Raw genomic sequence first — 15,632 nt, forward strand, 5'->3', positions numbered from 1 at the left:
TATAAGAACCTCCCACTCATCATCAATCACTTGTCATCCAGTCTCACCTGGGGGAAAATGTTATCAAAAGTTTTTAAATCTGTGGGTCCAAAACCCCGTATCTGAACTTCTGCTGCCCATGGAGAACACAGAGAAGAAAACAGGGTGGAACTGTCAGCCTCCAGCACTGTAGTCACAAGTTTCTCCTGCCTGAAGGGAAAATCTCTCACTAGCTGGAGGTGTCCTGTGACAGTAACTGAGCCATTCTCTTCTAGACAATAGGAAGCAGCAAGAGGAACATCCAGAAACACATTTTTGGCCTTATTTAAAAAGAGATGGATAAAAAGTGTAAATGGAGAGAGCAAGGCCTTGTCGGCAGTCTATAGTACAGGACACAGCTGAGGACAGAAAGCTTAAACTCACTCCTCTTATTCTTGCCTTTCACAGTAATACTCCTAGAAGGATCTCCCATTCTTAAGTCCTGCACAGTATTTCAGAGCAGGTAGCTCCCAGCACAGCAGGACAGAGCTGCGACAGGGATTACACACGCTGGAGCTCGTTGTGTGTCGGGTACTTGGGATATTGCACTCTCCACAGAGTGTTTATTTTAGCAAATGCACATATGGAATATGTGGGCAATGAAAGAAATGTGGGAGTGTTCCTGCTGGAAGGAGGTGTGTGCAAGGTCATGTATGGAAATAATTATCCCTACCCAAGGGCATTTGCAATACAGTCCCTGCAGTCTCAGTATGGAGCTCCCCCTCTGGAGGCAAGCAGGCAGACCCTAAAACAAGCTATGCTTTGGTCAAGCCACCTTTGGGACGGCAGCCTCAGCACAGCTCCCAGAGAAAACTCGGGGAGGTGTGGACAGTAATGCCAGGTGACTGTTGTGAGTAGGAGAACAGGTGTGGCTTTTCCTTTCAGCATTTACTGCCTAGCTTCTGAAGGAAGTTCATCCTCTGAGATCACCTTGTCAGTCCACCTGCTCCTTCCTTTTCTGTCTCTGGAACTCAGTGACCAATTTCAACCACCCACGAGCAAGATGTAGACATAATCACTATCCCTCAATTGTAACAGTGTCAAATGAATAAAGTGCTGTTGTGTAAAAAAGCCCTGTTATGTGTAACTTGTTTAGCAGCAGCCAGCTGCCCACTAGGCACATGTGTACTGCTGACCCACCAACACCACAGCTCAAAAGAATGCAAATATACAGGGAGGAGGGAAAGGCTTTGCTAGATTCCTTGTTAAAAAAACATTTCTCTTTCGAATTTCTCAATCACATGATTCTGACCAAAAACTGGCAAAGATAACAACTCTGAAAAGAACCCAAAGAGAACAAATTATAGACACATTGTTCTCGGTTTAAGTAGTAATTTTAAGCTCTACATGTTATTTTGAAATGATAACCTAGATTAAACTCTGCTGTTTGACGTTTCAAAACATAATCATGCTCAAAACCACCCTGCATTGGTTTTGTTGTTCACAGAACAGATTAGTTCTCTCAATTGCACAGGGGTCACAGGCAAAGGCATCTCATAGTCAACTTCTCAGCTGAACACCTTTCCCTGCCCTGCAATACTGAATGCTTGGATTGGAGGGGACATTTAGAGGTCATGTGGTCTGACCCCCCTGCCATGAGCAGGGATATTTTCAAATAGATCAGGCTGCTCAGAGCCCCGTCCAATCTGACCTTGAATGTTTCCAGGGATAGGGCATCCACCACCTCCCTGGGCAGTCTGTGCCAGAGTTCTACCACTCTCATTGTAAAAAACATTCTTCCTTATTTCCAGTCTAAATTGACCCTCTTTCTGTTTAAAGCTATCACCCCTTGTCCTTTTGCAACAAACCCTGCTAAAAAATCTCTCCCCATCTTTCCTAAAGGCCCCTTCAAGTACTGGAAGTCTGTACTGAGATCTCCTGGAGCCTTCCCTTCTCCAGGCTGAAACCCCCCAAATCTTTCAGCCTGTCTTCATAGGAGAGATGCTCCGTGCTTCCAACCACCTCCGTGACTCCTCTCAGCACCCAGCAGGTGCAGCCCGCACAGCCGCCCTGCACCCGCGCCCTGCCGGCAGCTCCGCTTCCCGGCGCCCCCGCCCCTCCCCGGGCCCAGGTGTGCCACTCACTCCTCCCAAGGACACCGTCCCTGGAGAAGCCGCTTCGGGAAGCGGCCGCGGCGCCCAGCGGGACCCGGGGACCCGCGACCCCGGCATCACCCCCGGCATCACCCCGGCCTCGCCCCCCGCCCGCTGTACCTGCTCCTCCCGGCCGCCAGGGGGCGCGCTGCCAGAGGGGCGCTGCGCCGCTGCCCGGCGCGGGCGGCTGCGCCCTGGGCTGGGCGGAGCTGCTGCGCATGCGCGAGCCCAGCTGGGGGGCGGTCCGGAGTGAGGGAGGCGGCCATGAACGCGTTCGGGGCTGCGGCACCGCTCCCGGGCTCCTCGGCCGCGGCGGGGGCCCGGCACGGCGGCGGCGAGAGCGTGGAGAAGATCGACATGTCCCTGGGTGAGGAGCGGGGCTGGGGCGGCCGTTGCAGGCGACAGGGCGGGGGCTCGGGCTGAACCAAATGCCGGGGACGGGGAGGGGCGGGACGAACCAACGGGGCTGCGGCGGGCACCGGCGCGGGCGGAACCAAGGAGGGCGGGGGTGGGGGGGAAGGACGGGACCCTCCCACGGCGAGGGCGCGGGAGGGGCGCGCGTGGCGCCGGGGCCGGCTCGGGGCGGGGCCGGCCGGGCCACCGGGAGCGGCGGGGATCGGGGTCGCGATCCTCGCCGGGGAACAGCCGGGACCCCTTTGTGTCGCTTGGCGGTCTGAGCAGGCCGCAGACCGGGGCGCTGCCTGCGTTTGGCCCGGTGAGGCCCTCAGTACTGGGTGGCCCTCGGGCAGCGTCCCAGGGCCTCTCCTGGCTCTCGCAACGACAGGGATGGGTGAGGTTCGGTGGTCTCTCAGCTGGCCTGACCTTTTTATTCTTAGGCTTGGAGGTCGGCAGTGGCAAGCCTCCTGTCTAACTTCCTTGCAGTATAGAACCAGCTGCGCCAAGCATGACGTTGCCTCTCCCACGTAGTCCGCTGTGCAATCTAGCCCGGTCTCCCCTGCCCTCCTGTTGCAGGGTGTGTGTGTGTTAGGAAGTTGCACAGACTCATTGCAGACCTGCAGAGCTGTGTCTCTCCAGCTTGCCCGAGAAACTGACATCCCCGCTGTAGATACTTCAGCGAGGTATCTCAGAGAAGTTCTGTTCTGGTGCTGTGTACTGAGTCCCATTAAGAGTCAGGGACAGTTTGGTATGTTCATGGACTGCATCCTCCAGTTTACTTTTATTAGGAAAAAAAAGTAATTGGTTTTGTGCATTCCAGTACTGCTTTGTGATACTACCAGAGCATAATAGATTGGTGCTATCAGGAGACTTTCTTCAAAAAGCAGAATCATAGTGTGAACTGAAATTATTAATGGTGGACTTGTCTCTTTGTGGGCCACTGTAAAATAAGAGGGTATGTACAGTTTTTCCCTCTGTAAATAATTCAGTGAAGATAACTTTTGAAATTATATTTAGAGTTTGTCTGAATGTAGAGTACTGCCCCAGCATTCATAGAAAACTAAATCTGTTTTTACCCATTACACACAATCTTTGTTTTCAAGGTTGCTAATAAAGTTACTGATCCTGGCTTGTTGTATTTTCACATATTCTAATGTTTCCTGGCTGAGTTAACCTTTCAGTCAGTCATTGCTAGGTGTCCTGGCCATTAACTAACAGCAGACTGCAAAGGACTGTTGAAGTGTCATAAGGATTTTGTTTTGAAGTGGTGTTCTGAAGTGGGTGCTTCTTTAGGTGTATGAGAACGTTGTCACCCCAGCTGCTGTCCCCAGGTGAAAGCTCTGTGTCAGGTATAACCAAAGAGAAGATGCAGTCTCACACCTAGTGTGATATCAAAGAAACCGACATAACCCTAATCTAGGAAGTCTTAAGATTTAAAGCATGATGTTGAGTAAATTCTCATATAGTAATAAAGATTAAACGTGTTTTGGTTGTGTTATGTGCAGCTGAGCTTCCAGTTTGATACTGTTCCCAGAAAACTCTTCTGTTCTAGCTGTAATTGTGGTCTCTGATGTTATGCGAGATAGAAGACTGCTTCAGTGTGGCTCCTGTAACAAATGCATGAAATCCCAAATATCCTTCATTTACTCAAATAAGAGAATATCTGAAACTTAAGTCCTTTTATTTAAAAAGTTGTAACCTTGTGTGCAGCAACTTGAAAAAAATTGATTTAAGATGAAGCAGATGAACTGTGAAGCATGAATCCATGTTTGAAGTGGCTTTGGTTTTCTTTGTGTATAAAAGGATAGCTTGGAATCCTTGTTCCAGGAACAACCCCTTTGGTAAAGAAGATTGTGTAGCTATCAAACCCTGAGTGATCTGTATCAGTGTTCTTGTCCTGGTAGATTTTTGCAGCAAGGTGAATTAATTTTATCTTAGCTTTATTTTGACAGCATGCAAACCATTGGATAATAGTGTTGTGATTTTTGTTGTTTATGGTTTTTACACTGTTTTCTCTGTTCTACCCCTTATGAGTCCATTTAAATTCAGCCACAGACACAGTAACCTCATTCCCATCTTTCCTTGACTGGAAAAGGCTGTCCACGTATTTGGGGAGGCTCCCTATAGAAACATGACATTTTTTATCAGTTATACTCTCATGATGGAGATGCAGTAAACACAGTTTGGCAGTTTCCTTTAAGGTGTTCTTGTAAACAAGCTGGCAGTCAGATAAAAGTTGCCACACCTCTTGCTTTGCTCTTTTCTCCAGAGCTGGCTACCAGGTCAGTGTAGGAAATCAAGCTGGTGTAGCATAATTTGCATTGGACAGACCTGCTGTTTGCTTTTCATCAGCTTGTTTCTTATACATATTTTTGAACTGATTAATAACTTGTCTGAGATTGTTTCCCTGGACAGTAGATAAGACAATTGCTTTGGATTGTAGATTCCTGGGGAGAGATATCTTGCTTGCCTTTTTCCTCATTTCAGTCCTGGTGAACAGCTGAAGATAACTGATGGCCTGAATTGTGTCTGTGTGATATTTCTTAAGTAGCATAGGATAAAAGAACTAAGGCTGGAATTAACATTTTTTATCTGTTCTCTGCAAAGTCTGGACATGAGATTGGATTTTCATTTTCTTTAACAGTGTACAAAAACTAATGGAGTCACCCAAATTAAAATATAATCCTGAGCTGAATGTCATGATCTTACATGGGTCTCACATTTTCTGGATGTATGCAACTGCTTCCCTTCTGCTGGGGCATTGTATTATAAAGTAAGTTATGTAAGATGTAGCAGGGACTGGATGTTTATAGTGCTAATATTTCTGAAACCTTAACTTGTATGTGGTGCCTTTGCAGGGTTGACTGGTCTGTCTCCTGTGCCTCCGGGCTTTTTGAGGGTTTTATTCAGTATGTCAAATTTTATACAATATGTCAATTTTTCTTTTTTCTTCCTGTAGATGATATAATCAAGCTGAACAAGAAAGAAGAGAGAAAGCAATATTCTCCCAAAATAAAAAGAGGGCTTCAGCAGAATCGAGCTCAACAGTTCAGTTCACAAGGCTCCAAGTGGGGAATGCAACAGCAGAAAGGTGTGTGTATGCCAAATATAACACAGATTCTACATTATCTCTCTGGAGTTGAAGGGCAGAATAATTAAATGTGTAGATTGACATGGTCAGTTCACTTGTCTTTCAAATAGTATCTTTTGATTATAACTCAGAGATATTTTTAATCTATTTATACTTGGTTTTGTTTCTGATTCAGTGTGAGGAAGTAATTGATGTGTTTGGCCACCAGAGAGCTTAGATGCTTGAGGAACTGTTTTTACTCAAGGAAGAATTGGCTTGCTTTCTGATTCTTCAAATTAATTTTAATATTGGACATTGTGATGATACCTTGCATCTTCTCAGAGATGGACAGAACAAGTGCTTATGCCAAAGCCTTTGTATTGGGAGATGTGGAGGCCTTGCCAGAGCTCAGAGCTTTGTGTAAAAGAAAAGCATATTCATATTTACTGGATAGAATTCTCTTTATAGGCCTCCCCAAAATATCTGTTACTACAGACTTGATCCTGGCTCAGGAATATTTAAATGGATGGTGCACAGTGTGAGTTGGCTTTTCTTGTAAGAGCTTGAGATGCAAAGGAAGCACTGTGTCAGCCTTCTTAAGCCAGTGTTCCTACAGTGGAATACAAAAAGGGCAAGCCAGTGTTTTAACAGCGGAGTACAAAAAAAGGGAAAAGTAATTTAGGCAGAGAGTGAGGAAAAGTGCACAATAACAGCTTTGCTGTAGGTTCCCCTGAGTAACTCATGTTTTTTTTTATAAACAGGAGACATTTTAAAATTATTCCCAGGCTTTAGTTCAGTACATGGATAGCTTCAGCCTGAAGTGACTGGTTTTGCTTGCAATTAGTTTTGAAAAGTATCTGTTTTGTACAGGATAATCAAAATGTGGAAGAATACTGTCTGATTAGAAAGCTTACCACCATGAGCTAATTAGGTTAATACATGCAATTTCTTGTTTAGTAGCATTCCTGGAAAACAAAGACACATCTGTCCGGTGTGTACTTGCAATGATCCCTGTGTTATCTTGGTCTTGCTTAGTGTTTGTTGTAGCAGCAGCTCCTTCTTCGTGTCTTAGACACAAATATCTTTAGGGATCAGTGGAATGTTGTGTTACTCAGAGCTCAGGATTTTTGGTTTCTATGCAGGCCCACACAACTGTGTTACTTGTACATTTCTAATAAATTGGTGACAGGGCTGGAGAAAAATTTACATCTCTCAGCCCAAGTGTGAAGATATTTGTGTGGGTGAAGAGTAAGTGAATTTAAGTTCTAGATTATCAAACATGTAGCCTCTGTTTATAACTGCAGTTGTCAAGTGCAATTGTTTATCGTCAAAAAGCCACAAAAGAAGCAAGCATTAGGATTTAGAATTTTAGAAGAAACTTGATCTGTAAACTTGAAATCCTAAGTACTACTGTCTTAGGCAGTTACTTTTCTCTACTGAAACCTTACCAGCTTGCCTGCCTGTGTTCTAGGAAAAAACAAACCATTTCTTTGCAAAATCGCCAGATTCATGACATCTCTAAGCACTGTGAATAGTTCAATGGCTCCCTCCTATCCCATTGAAAATAAATCTCTTATATTGTTTTTAAGCAGAAGGTGAGCACTGTAGTTGCTAGTAGCTTACCAGTAGATTTCTTACTATACTGTTATTGAAGTTACTTTGATAAGTGGCAAAGTCTCTGTGGACAACTGCAGAAACCACAAATGATCAACAGTGTTCAGTTCCTTCTGGTTTTAGAAGTGGCTGCCAAGCTTTCTGGAAAGAAGCAAGAAACTTGAGCTGGGATTCTATTCAGCTTTTGGGGTTAAAAACAGATGAGCGTTGTTCATTTGAATAAAAGTTGTCCTTGATGATTCAACTGCATAAAGTCCTATGCTGCCTGAGCTATCTTGGATGTTTTCATTTATTTGAGCAGAGGCTTTTAGGGCTTGTGAGATCCCATTCAGCCTAAGCAACCTTGTTTCTCAGCTTTTCTCTTGGAAAAGAAGAGCATTTGCTAACCAGACACAAAATGTGTGTACACAGCAGTTCTCCATGGCAAATTGATCTGAGCTGGATTCAGACCAGTGGCTTACCTCATGTCATGGTTCCTGTCTCATGAGAAAGCACAGATTTATCATCAATGGTGTTAGGTCGGATATGTTAAAACTAAATGAGTCTGTTGCTTGAGAGCTGACTCTTCAGTCTGAAATTTGTTTTACAGTCTGAAGTTCTAGAGTCAAGGATGCTTGGGCACAAAATTGGAGCATGGTCTGTATTCATAGCATGAAGCTAAATGACTCTAGATTGGGTTAATCAAACCCTGGTAGCTGGATATACTATGGACCTCAGACTTACAAGCCTTTTATATTCAAAAGCTTCTTTCAGTCCTCAGTTTGGCTGTATTGCCATGCAGACTTCTAGTTGAAAACACTTCAAATGTTATATAATTAATGTGCTGTTTAGTGTGCTTTTGTGGGCCAATTGCTGTGTTCTTTCCTTCTGAGTCATGTTTGGGAACTACTGATTTAAATAAATAATCTTAGTTTTGGTTTTTTTTTTCCCTTTTAAATTAAACTAGTAATTTGAAGTTTGCTGAATGGGTAGGAAGCTGAGGGACTCTCTAGTTTGGTTTTATATTGTTCAGGACTTGATGAAGTTCCATTTCAGAGTATTCTGTGCTAGAAGATCCTTAAGTTCTCCCTGTAGACATGTCAAATAAGAAATTTTCAGCCAAAATTAATGCAATGAACTACAGTAAAACTGCTCTGTATGAAAAGCTGATCGTTGCTTGTGCTGGGGCTTGGGCCAGACCTGGTCAACATCTGAGTGACCAAATTGTCTTCAAGTGGTGGCCTCTGCTCTAGGGCTTGAGGTGTGCAGCCAAGTAACTTGTGCTGCCTGCAAGGCATCTTAAAGCATTAATCTTTTCCTTTCAGGAAAAATTGTTGAGCTTTCTGTGCTTGTTGCAGGTTATGGTAAGAATCGTTTGGGGCGCAGGAAGAAGATAGCAGGGAAGAAGCGTCCTTACGGAGTCATAACTGGCCTGGCAGCCAAGAAAGCTGTGGGTTCACACAAAGGGATCAGTCCTCTGAACAGACAGCCACTGAGTGAGAAGGTAATTAATTAATGCAACCCTGGTGATTTGTGTCAGAACAGGTCTAAAAAAATGAAACGCAAGCACTTCAGAAGAGTGCTACTGAAATATAAAATGGAGACAAATGGTACAAGCTGTTACCAAATTGGGAATGTGTTGGCTGAGTTCTTGTTTGTTTTGACTGGGCTCGATATGGACTAGGTGTGAAAATAGTTTCTAATACTTAATTGGGTTGCAAGTCATTAGACTTGAAGTACAGAAGTATATTCTGTGTGAGTATGGAGGGAGTTACTGTATTTTTACAAGGAAAATTGGTTTTCTTACAGACCAATGATTCAGCCAACCTGCAGGTTCTAAGCGTGTGCTGTTAAAAAAATGAAGTTTTTGCAGAATACTAAACTCCATCAGTGGGCTCCCTTCTCTGCACTGCTCCAGTGCATTCATTGTTGACTGCTTTATCTCATTCAGTATTGTAGAATGGGGTTTGCCTTTGGATTTCTGAAGAAGACTAATTTTAAGACATGTGCATCATGGATTTTTGTCAGTTTAGGAAGATACAATAATAAAAAAATAACTGCTAAGGTATGTTGCTTTTTTTCTCCTGAGGATGTGGAGAATATAGAATTCATTAAATTGTAGAGAGTGTTTTCAAATTACACTAGATTCTGAAAGGCAGACAAAGCCAAGTGTATTCTCATCACAGTTTGTAAATAAACTGAAATTAAAATGTTTGTGTGTGTATAGCATACATTATGCTGAATGTGTTTATTGTTTTTTAAGAATGCACAGCGGAATTACCCGGTCTTGAAAAGGAAAACAAACCTGCAGAGACAATCTGAAATGCAGAGAAAACAAGCTCCTGCCCTCAGGAGGCCTACCCTGCTAAGCAGGAGGTAAATTACCAAGCCTGCTTTCTGAACACTACTTGGCAATTTCCCATAGTGAATCATGTTTAACAGGACTGAGGCTAAGAGGAGACAAGAGGTACTGAGGTACTGGCAGTAGCAATATGGTCAAGACTGCCTTGTGTGTGAAGTTCTACAGATCTGGAAGCCAAGAATGTGCCAAACATGATCTTGATAAAAAGCCAGATGTTTGTTTTGATGTAGAGCACTCAGGAAATGCCTCTGTTTTTGAGCACCTGGTATTTTGCCTTCCTTCAGTTAAATCACAGGCAGCCTATATTTGAGCAACCTGATCTTGTGGAAGGTGTCCCTGCCCATGAGAGGGGGGTTGAATCTAGGGGTTCTTTAAGGTTCCTTCCAACCCAAACCATTCTGTGTTTTATGATTCTCTATGGAAATGGCCAGTGTGGATTTTGGTAGCTCTCAGAAGTGTTAGCCATGGTTTAGTGAACTTTCTAAATGCCTTTGTGGAAGCTGGTGCCATCTGCAGCTTCAGGGAAGCCATTGCATGTTTTATTTGTGCTGGAATTAACATGTGTTATAAAACTGCAACCAAACTGGTCTCCATGATAAAAGGTTTCACTCTGTGTCTATATCATGAAAACTGTAAACAAACTTTCTTTATACATATTGATTTTATTTTTTTTTATCTAACCAACAGTGTTTAAAGTGCTGGAGGATACTGAGCAAAGTGATTAGCAGAATTAGTGACCATATTGTTCTGTGATGTATGAACATTAGGCTTCTATGTACCAACAGGGATCTCTCCATGTATGAGTAATATCATTCCTAGTGGATGAGGAGCTTATCCCAGCTGAAGCATTCAGCCTTGAAGAGTCAGCACTAAAGATGTCCTTATTGATGTTTTGGGCACTTTTTGGACTTTCATAGTAGTGTCTCTAAGGTGTTCCCTGTGGAGCCTTTTATAACTATATTTTTTAATAAATATTACAGGAATAACATACCATCTACATTTGTCAGAATTGGAAACAAACTAAATCAGCAGAAAGATACTCGTCAAGCAACTTTCCTGTTTAGAAGGGGTCTGAAGGTAAATACAAATTTTGAAGAGAGCAAGGCAGTTGGGCCTCAGTTTCTAAGCTAACCTGTAAAACTGATATTAATGAATCAACTTCAAATATCAGATCTGAGTAAAAACTTCAGGTGCACTGGGAAATAGCCACAGGTTCTTCTAGGGAAGTGCACTTGTTCTCTTTAGTTACTGTAATCCATTGAGTCTTGCTTCACATTCCAATGTAATTGAGCAATTCTGAGGGGCATGAAACATGTCAGTATTTGAGGGTAGTTGCAAGGTGCTATTTTTTTCTTTTAAAAGTTAATGTTAGAAAGCTCTGTCCAGCTTTTAGAAGTTGCCTTCAGATGAATAACAGAGCAGAAAGATATCTGATTATGGTTTGGTTTGCTTTTTTAGTTATTTTGCAGTTGTTTATTTCAGTTATTTTAGTTACTGAATGATTTTTTAGTTGTTTTTAGTAGGATGGAGAGATTAGAGAGTGCACAGTGAATGAAAAGTGGTAGGTGTGGTTTTTATTTGTGCCTTCATTCTCCATCTGCCATCATTGTGACTGTAAGTAGCTGTTGTCTTCCTTCCAGATGGTTTGCAAAATTACAGACAGGATCAGGAGCTAGACTGACTTTTCTTGCTAGTGTAGTAATGTGCTGATGTATCTTAGGCTGACATAGTCCTCCAAAATGTTGCCATTGCTCTACTGGCAGTTTTGTTTAAATTATTTTGTGTTCTTAAAGTAATTTCTTTTCAATGTCTTATGAAGTCCCTCTGAAAGTACAACCCTGTTTGTGCAGAGTATACAAACAGCTTTAAACTTCTGTTTTTGAACTTCTGTATTTCCAGCTGCTACAGTAGGAATTGAAACAGTATTCAAATCTAGTGTCTGTACTGATGTGTTTTTAGGTGCAGACCCAAGTGCAGTCAACAGATCTTGATAATCAGACTGTAAAGAGAACTCGTCAGTAAGTATCTAATTTGGAAATCTTCAGCTTTGTTACATGTAAGATGCTCATTTTAGCTCAGACTTCCTGAATATGATAATAGTAGGAGGGTGGATTTTTTTCCCCTCTAGGCACATCAACTAGAGTGACAGTGATCCTCCCCCTATTCTCAGTTATTTCCTAAATTATCTTCTAATTTAACCAGAAGGAGTTGGTTTGCATGAGACATTTGCAGGAATGAGGGGGAAGTTGGAAAGAGGATGAGGCTAATCTCTAGTACTCATGAATACTGTATAGACTAGAAGAAAAATTCAAATATCACTGTTATCCTGAGCTCTTGTTGTAATTTTCCTTTTATTTAATATGCATATAAGCCTGTGAAGCAGTTTAGAAATGAAAAAGGCAGAGCCCAATGAGGCCACTCGGCTCTTCCCACATACACTTCCCATACTGTGCCTGCTGGGCTCTTTGCAGGGTGTTTCCTGGGAACACAAAAGGCTAAGGAAAGCAGCAGGTTCCACAGAGTGCAGTCTGTCACCTCTTGAATTTGCTGTGTGGGCCATTTTGGCCCCATCTGTGGCAAAGAAACTGAATGTTTTAAACAAGCACTGAACTCTTGGGTCAGTGCTATAGTTCTGGTGCACCTCGAGAGCATGTGATTTAGTACTCTCCTGAATATCTGTAGGTAATGTAAAATGTACAAGAATCAATAGCCAAGTGTCAATAGCATGTGATCTTTGTATTGGCCAACATTCTGAAAGCTTGCACATTCTTTGCTGGCAAATATTTTGAACATGCCTTTAAAGATACCCTGACTGAAATCTCTGCACAATTTTTGTAAGTGATTTTTGTGTTTTCAAACTAGGTGGCGAACTTCTACCACAAGTGGAGGGATCCTGACTGTGTCTATTGACAACCCAGGAGCAATCATAAGCCCATTGTGAGTTTTCAATTAAGTTCTGAAATGTTCTGAACATAAATGAAATTGCTGCTTTGAACCATTTAGTATGTTCCTTGCAGGTAGTGTTTTAGGTGACCTCAAAGTCAGAGCTTTTTTTTAAGTCAGAGGTTTTTAAGTCTGGCCCCTTTCTCAGTGTTTCTGAGCAGTGTTTGAAAAATATTGCACCTGGAGCTCACATGTCAGGTCCCAGTTAGGAGCTTGATGTATTGTATAGAGTGGAAGAGTGGTGGGCTGGTACATTTTCACTTTTATTTGTCCCTTCCAAATCAGGCCATGTCACAGCTGTTTTCTGCCTCTTGAGTTGAAATTAATTAGCACCTACTTGATGAGTAATGGTAACAGTTACTCCCTCATTCATAAAAATACTGCTGGACTTATGCTTAAAGAGAGCATTGCTGTATTTGTGTTTGGGAAGTTGATAGTAGTGTTGTTTATAGGTGGTATATTTTAAAAATGCCTTGATTAGCATTTCCTCTGTAGTGTTTTATCTGTAAGGAAGACTGTACGAATTTTTGTTTTTTGTATTTATATGATTAATTACAAATAACACATTTGTCAGTAGAATTGCAGATAAAAAATAAGATGGTTTCCTGCTGGGACTCTGTGTCTGTAACAATAACAAATGGTCGCTTTTCAGTTCTGCCTGACTTACCTTCTTGAATTTGTGCCCTCCAGCTTTTCAGCCAGTCTGGTCAAATGGTTTCATGAAGAATTCATACCTCTATCAGCATTAAGGCTTTCTTGCATAAAACACATGTTCATCATGTTCTTTGTAACATTCTTCTTTCACAGTTCCCAGAAATTGCGATTAACTCGTAGTCCTGTGCCACCGTTTCTGATGAAGAGGGACCAATCTGAAGAGAAGAAGATTCCAAAAGGGGTTCCATTGCAGTTTGATATAAATAGTGTTGGAAAACAGGTAAATGTAGTTTTCCTCTCATAACTGTGGAAGTAGTTTCAAGACCAATAAAAGCCAGTGAAGCACTTTGCTCCTAGACTCCCAAATGACAGAAAGAGAGAGCAAGACTACGTCTTGTTTCCACTTCCAGTGTCTCTGCTAACTCACTGTGAAACTTCCAGCAAGTAGCTAAACTCACTGTTCCTGTTCTTCTAGTTCATGCTTTGCATGCCCACATGATTTAAATGGGATTTAAAACGTTGAATATTTCTAAAAAGCTTCTAGTGTTCCTGCTGTGCTTGCATCAGCAACTGTGAATAATTCAGGGATGAGCTGCTTTCAGCTGTGTGACCTGCCAGAACCCTGGCAACCACATCTATAAGGCAACTTTTGCTGTCCATTTAGGAAAAAAAATTAAATGTGATCATGTGAAGGCTTGAAAGATGAGCAATTTTTCATAAGTTTCATGAAGAATTCATACCTGATTTGGTGCAGCAATCCTAATGCTGTCATTGAAGGGATTCTTACAGAGTGACAGAGTTAGATGCTATTCTTGTAATCAGCTCCTTAGTGCCAGCTGTAGAAATCTGCATGGATCCAAGGCATTGCTATGCATTTGTTCCATCCAGGAATAAGAGCTATGACAGAAATAGTCTACTACTGTAGTGTAAAATTAATCAAACTTCTGGATTAGACTCCAGCTTGCTGCCTTAGCTGACTGAACTGGAAAGCAACCTGCATTAAAACGGTGAAAATGTTGCATTTCTTGAAGTTGCAGAGAATCTATGTGGGGAAATGTGTACTGGAAGTTCCATTTTTCAGTCTGTTTGTCCTCAGTTTAACTTAAAATATTTTGAGTAGGCTTTGAATACTGGCATTATATACCATGTGTTCTTAATGAATTCTGAAAATGCAAGCTCTTGAAGTGTAGTCCAATCTGGCTTTTAAATGGTGTGGGAAGTGACAAAAAATCCAAGTGAAGCAACTAAGGAGTCAAGTGATTATACAGACTGAAGAAAAAACTGTTCTGTCTCCATTACTTCGATTAAATTAACCCAATGCCTTTAAAGTTTTGTTTAAATTACTTTATTTTTCAGACAGGGATGACGTTGAACGAACGATTTGGGATCCTGAAGGAGCAGAGGACAGCACTGTCTCAGAACAAAGGAAGCCGTTTTGTAACAGTGGGCTAACCTGGCAGATGGACTTGGCACTGAGCCCACCTTCCTAAGTCCCTGAAATAAAAGTGAGCAGAAGAATACAGCATATGTCACTAGAATTCTCCAGACATCTTGCTAAGATGGTGGCAGAGTTATCTCTCTTTATTACTTTTACTTGGAATGGTAAAAAAATTAATGCCCTGAGGGAGAAAAAGTGGAGAGAAACTGATCCAACATAGTGGTACCATCACCTGGTTGGAAAAGATTGTTGCCCAGCTGAGTTCTTTGACCCATCTGTTATGGTAAAGATTCTTTAAGTGTTTAATTACAAACCCCATTTTAGGGTTTTTTAGGGACTGCCTTTGAGCTCTCTTTCAGAGACCAGTTTAGCACAGAGCCTCAGTCTATGGATACTTTGGTGGTGATGTAGCGGCGTTTTCCATGGGAGCATTGGTTCTGTACTTCTTTGTGTTTTTAAAGTTCCATTTTTTTCCTTTCTTGAAAACTGTTTTGCATCCTCACATTCATAAATAAAGCTGTTAGCTGAGACCCAAAATTGTAACTGGGATGGAGACTATTCTACTCTTATCCTTAAAAGTGGTCCAGATCATATACCATATGGGAGGAATACTGCAGAGGCAGTGTGAGAGTCCTTTATATTCCAGGTAGCTCAACTTCATCATCCTCCTTTGTAAATAGAGTTTATCCGTCTCATTTTCTTCTTAAACTTCTGATTTTTATTTCTTTTTGAAAGGTTTTTCACAGACTTAATGCAATAACTTCATGTTTTTGAATAATTAGAGAGGAAAAAATATAGCAGTTCACAAGGAAGTCAGCAGTATGGTAGAGTTCCTTACCCTCCCAGTTACAGGATTCTCATCCTGCATACCTTGCCCCAGAGAGTTTTCTCTAACTCTTAAAAATAGCTGGAGGCAAGCAATCTCGTGGCACTTGTTTGTTAATACCAAAGAAAGGTAAGATGTGAAGCTGATCCAAAGTGGTCAGACATGTGGAAGTTTTCTGAAACTGAGGAACGTTGCTGGAGGAAAGCCCTCACTTTGCCAGCATGAGTAAGGCATTAGGT

At 42.1% G+C, this 15,632-nt stretch overlaps 1 protein-coding gene across 1 annotated transcript; it reads left to right on the plus strand.

Moving 5' to 3' along the window:
* Positions 1 to 2,334: 2,334 nt before the first annotated feature.
* On the plus strand, positions 2,335 to 15,104 carry FYTTD1 (forty-two-three domain containing 1). Its single transcript, XM_021544560.3, has 9 exons — positions 2,335 to 2,478; positions 5,467 to 5,598; positions 8,529 to 8,674; positions 9,434 to 9,546; positions 10,513 to 10,609; positions 11,492 to 11,550; positions 12,395 to 12,469; positions 13,283 to 13,409; positions 14,486 to 15,104. The coding sequence occupies exons 1-9, from the start codon at positions 2,376 to 2,378 to the stop codon at positions 14,579 to 14,581; spliced, it is 948 nt and encodes a 315-aa protein (XP_021400235.2). The 5' UTR covers positions 2,335 to 2,375; the 3' UTR covers positions 14,582 to 15,104.
* The last annotated feature ends 528 nt before the right edge of the window (positions 15,105 to 15,632 follow it).

The sequence above is a fragment of the Lonchura striata genome, chromosome 10 (assembly GCF_046129695.1).
Source record: "Lonchura striata isolate bLonStr1 chromosome 10, bLonStr1.mat, whole genome shotgun sequence".
In the NCBI taxonomy this organism is placed as follows: Eukaryota; Metazoa; Chordata; class Aves; order Passeriformes; family Estrildidae; genus Lonchura; species Lonchura striata.

What these genes read in the sequence shown, in the direction of transcription:
- FYTTD1 (XM_021544560.3), top strand. Translation starts at nt 2,376, where the DNA reads ATGAACGCGTTCGGGGCTGCGGCACCGCTCCCGGGCTCCTCGGCCGCG. An exon ending in ACTGTAAAGAGAACTCGTCA is followed by an intron (nt 11,551 to 12,394) that starts GTAAGTATCTAA and finishes TTTTCAAACTAG; the next exon opens with GTGGCGAACTTCTACCACAA. An exon ending in TAAATAGTGTTGGAAAACAG is followed by an intron (nt 13,410 to 14,485) that starts GTAAATGTAGTT and finishes TTTATTTTTCAG; the next exon opens with ACAGGGATGACGTTGAACGA.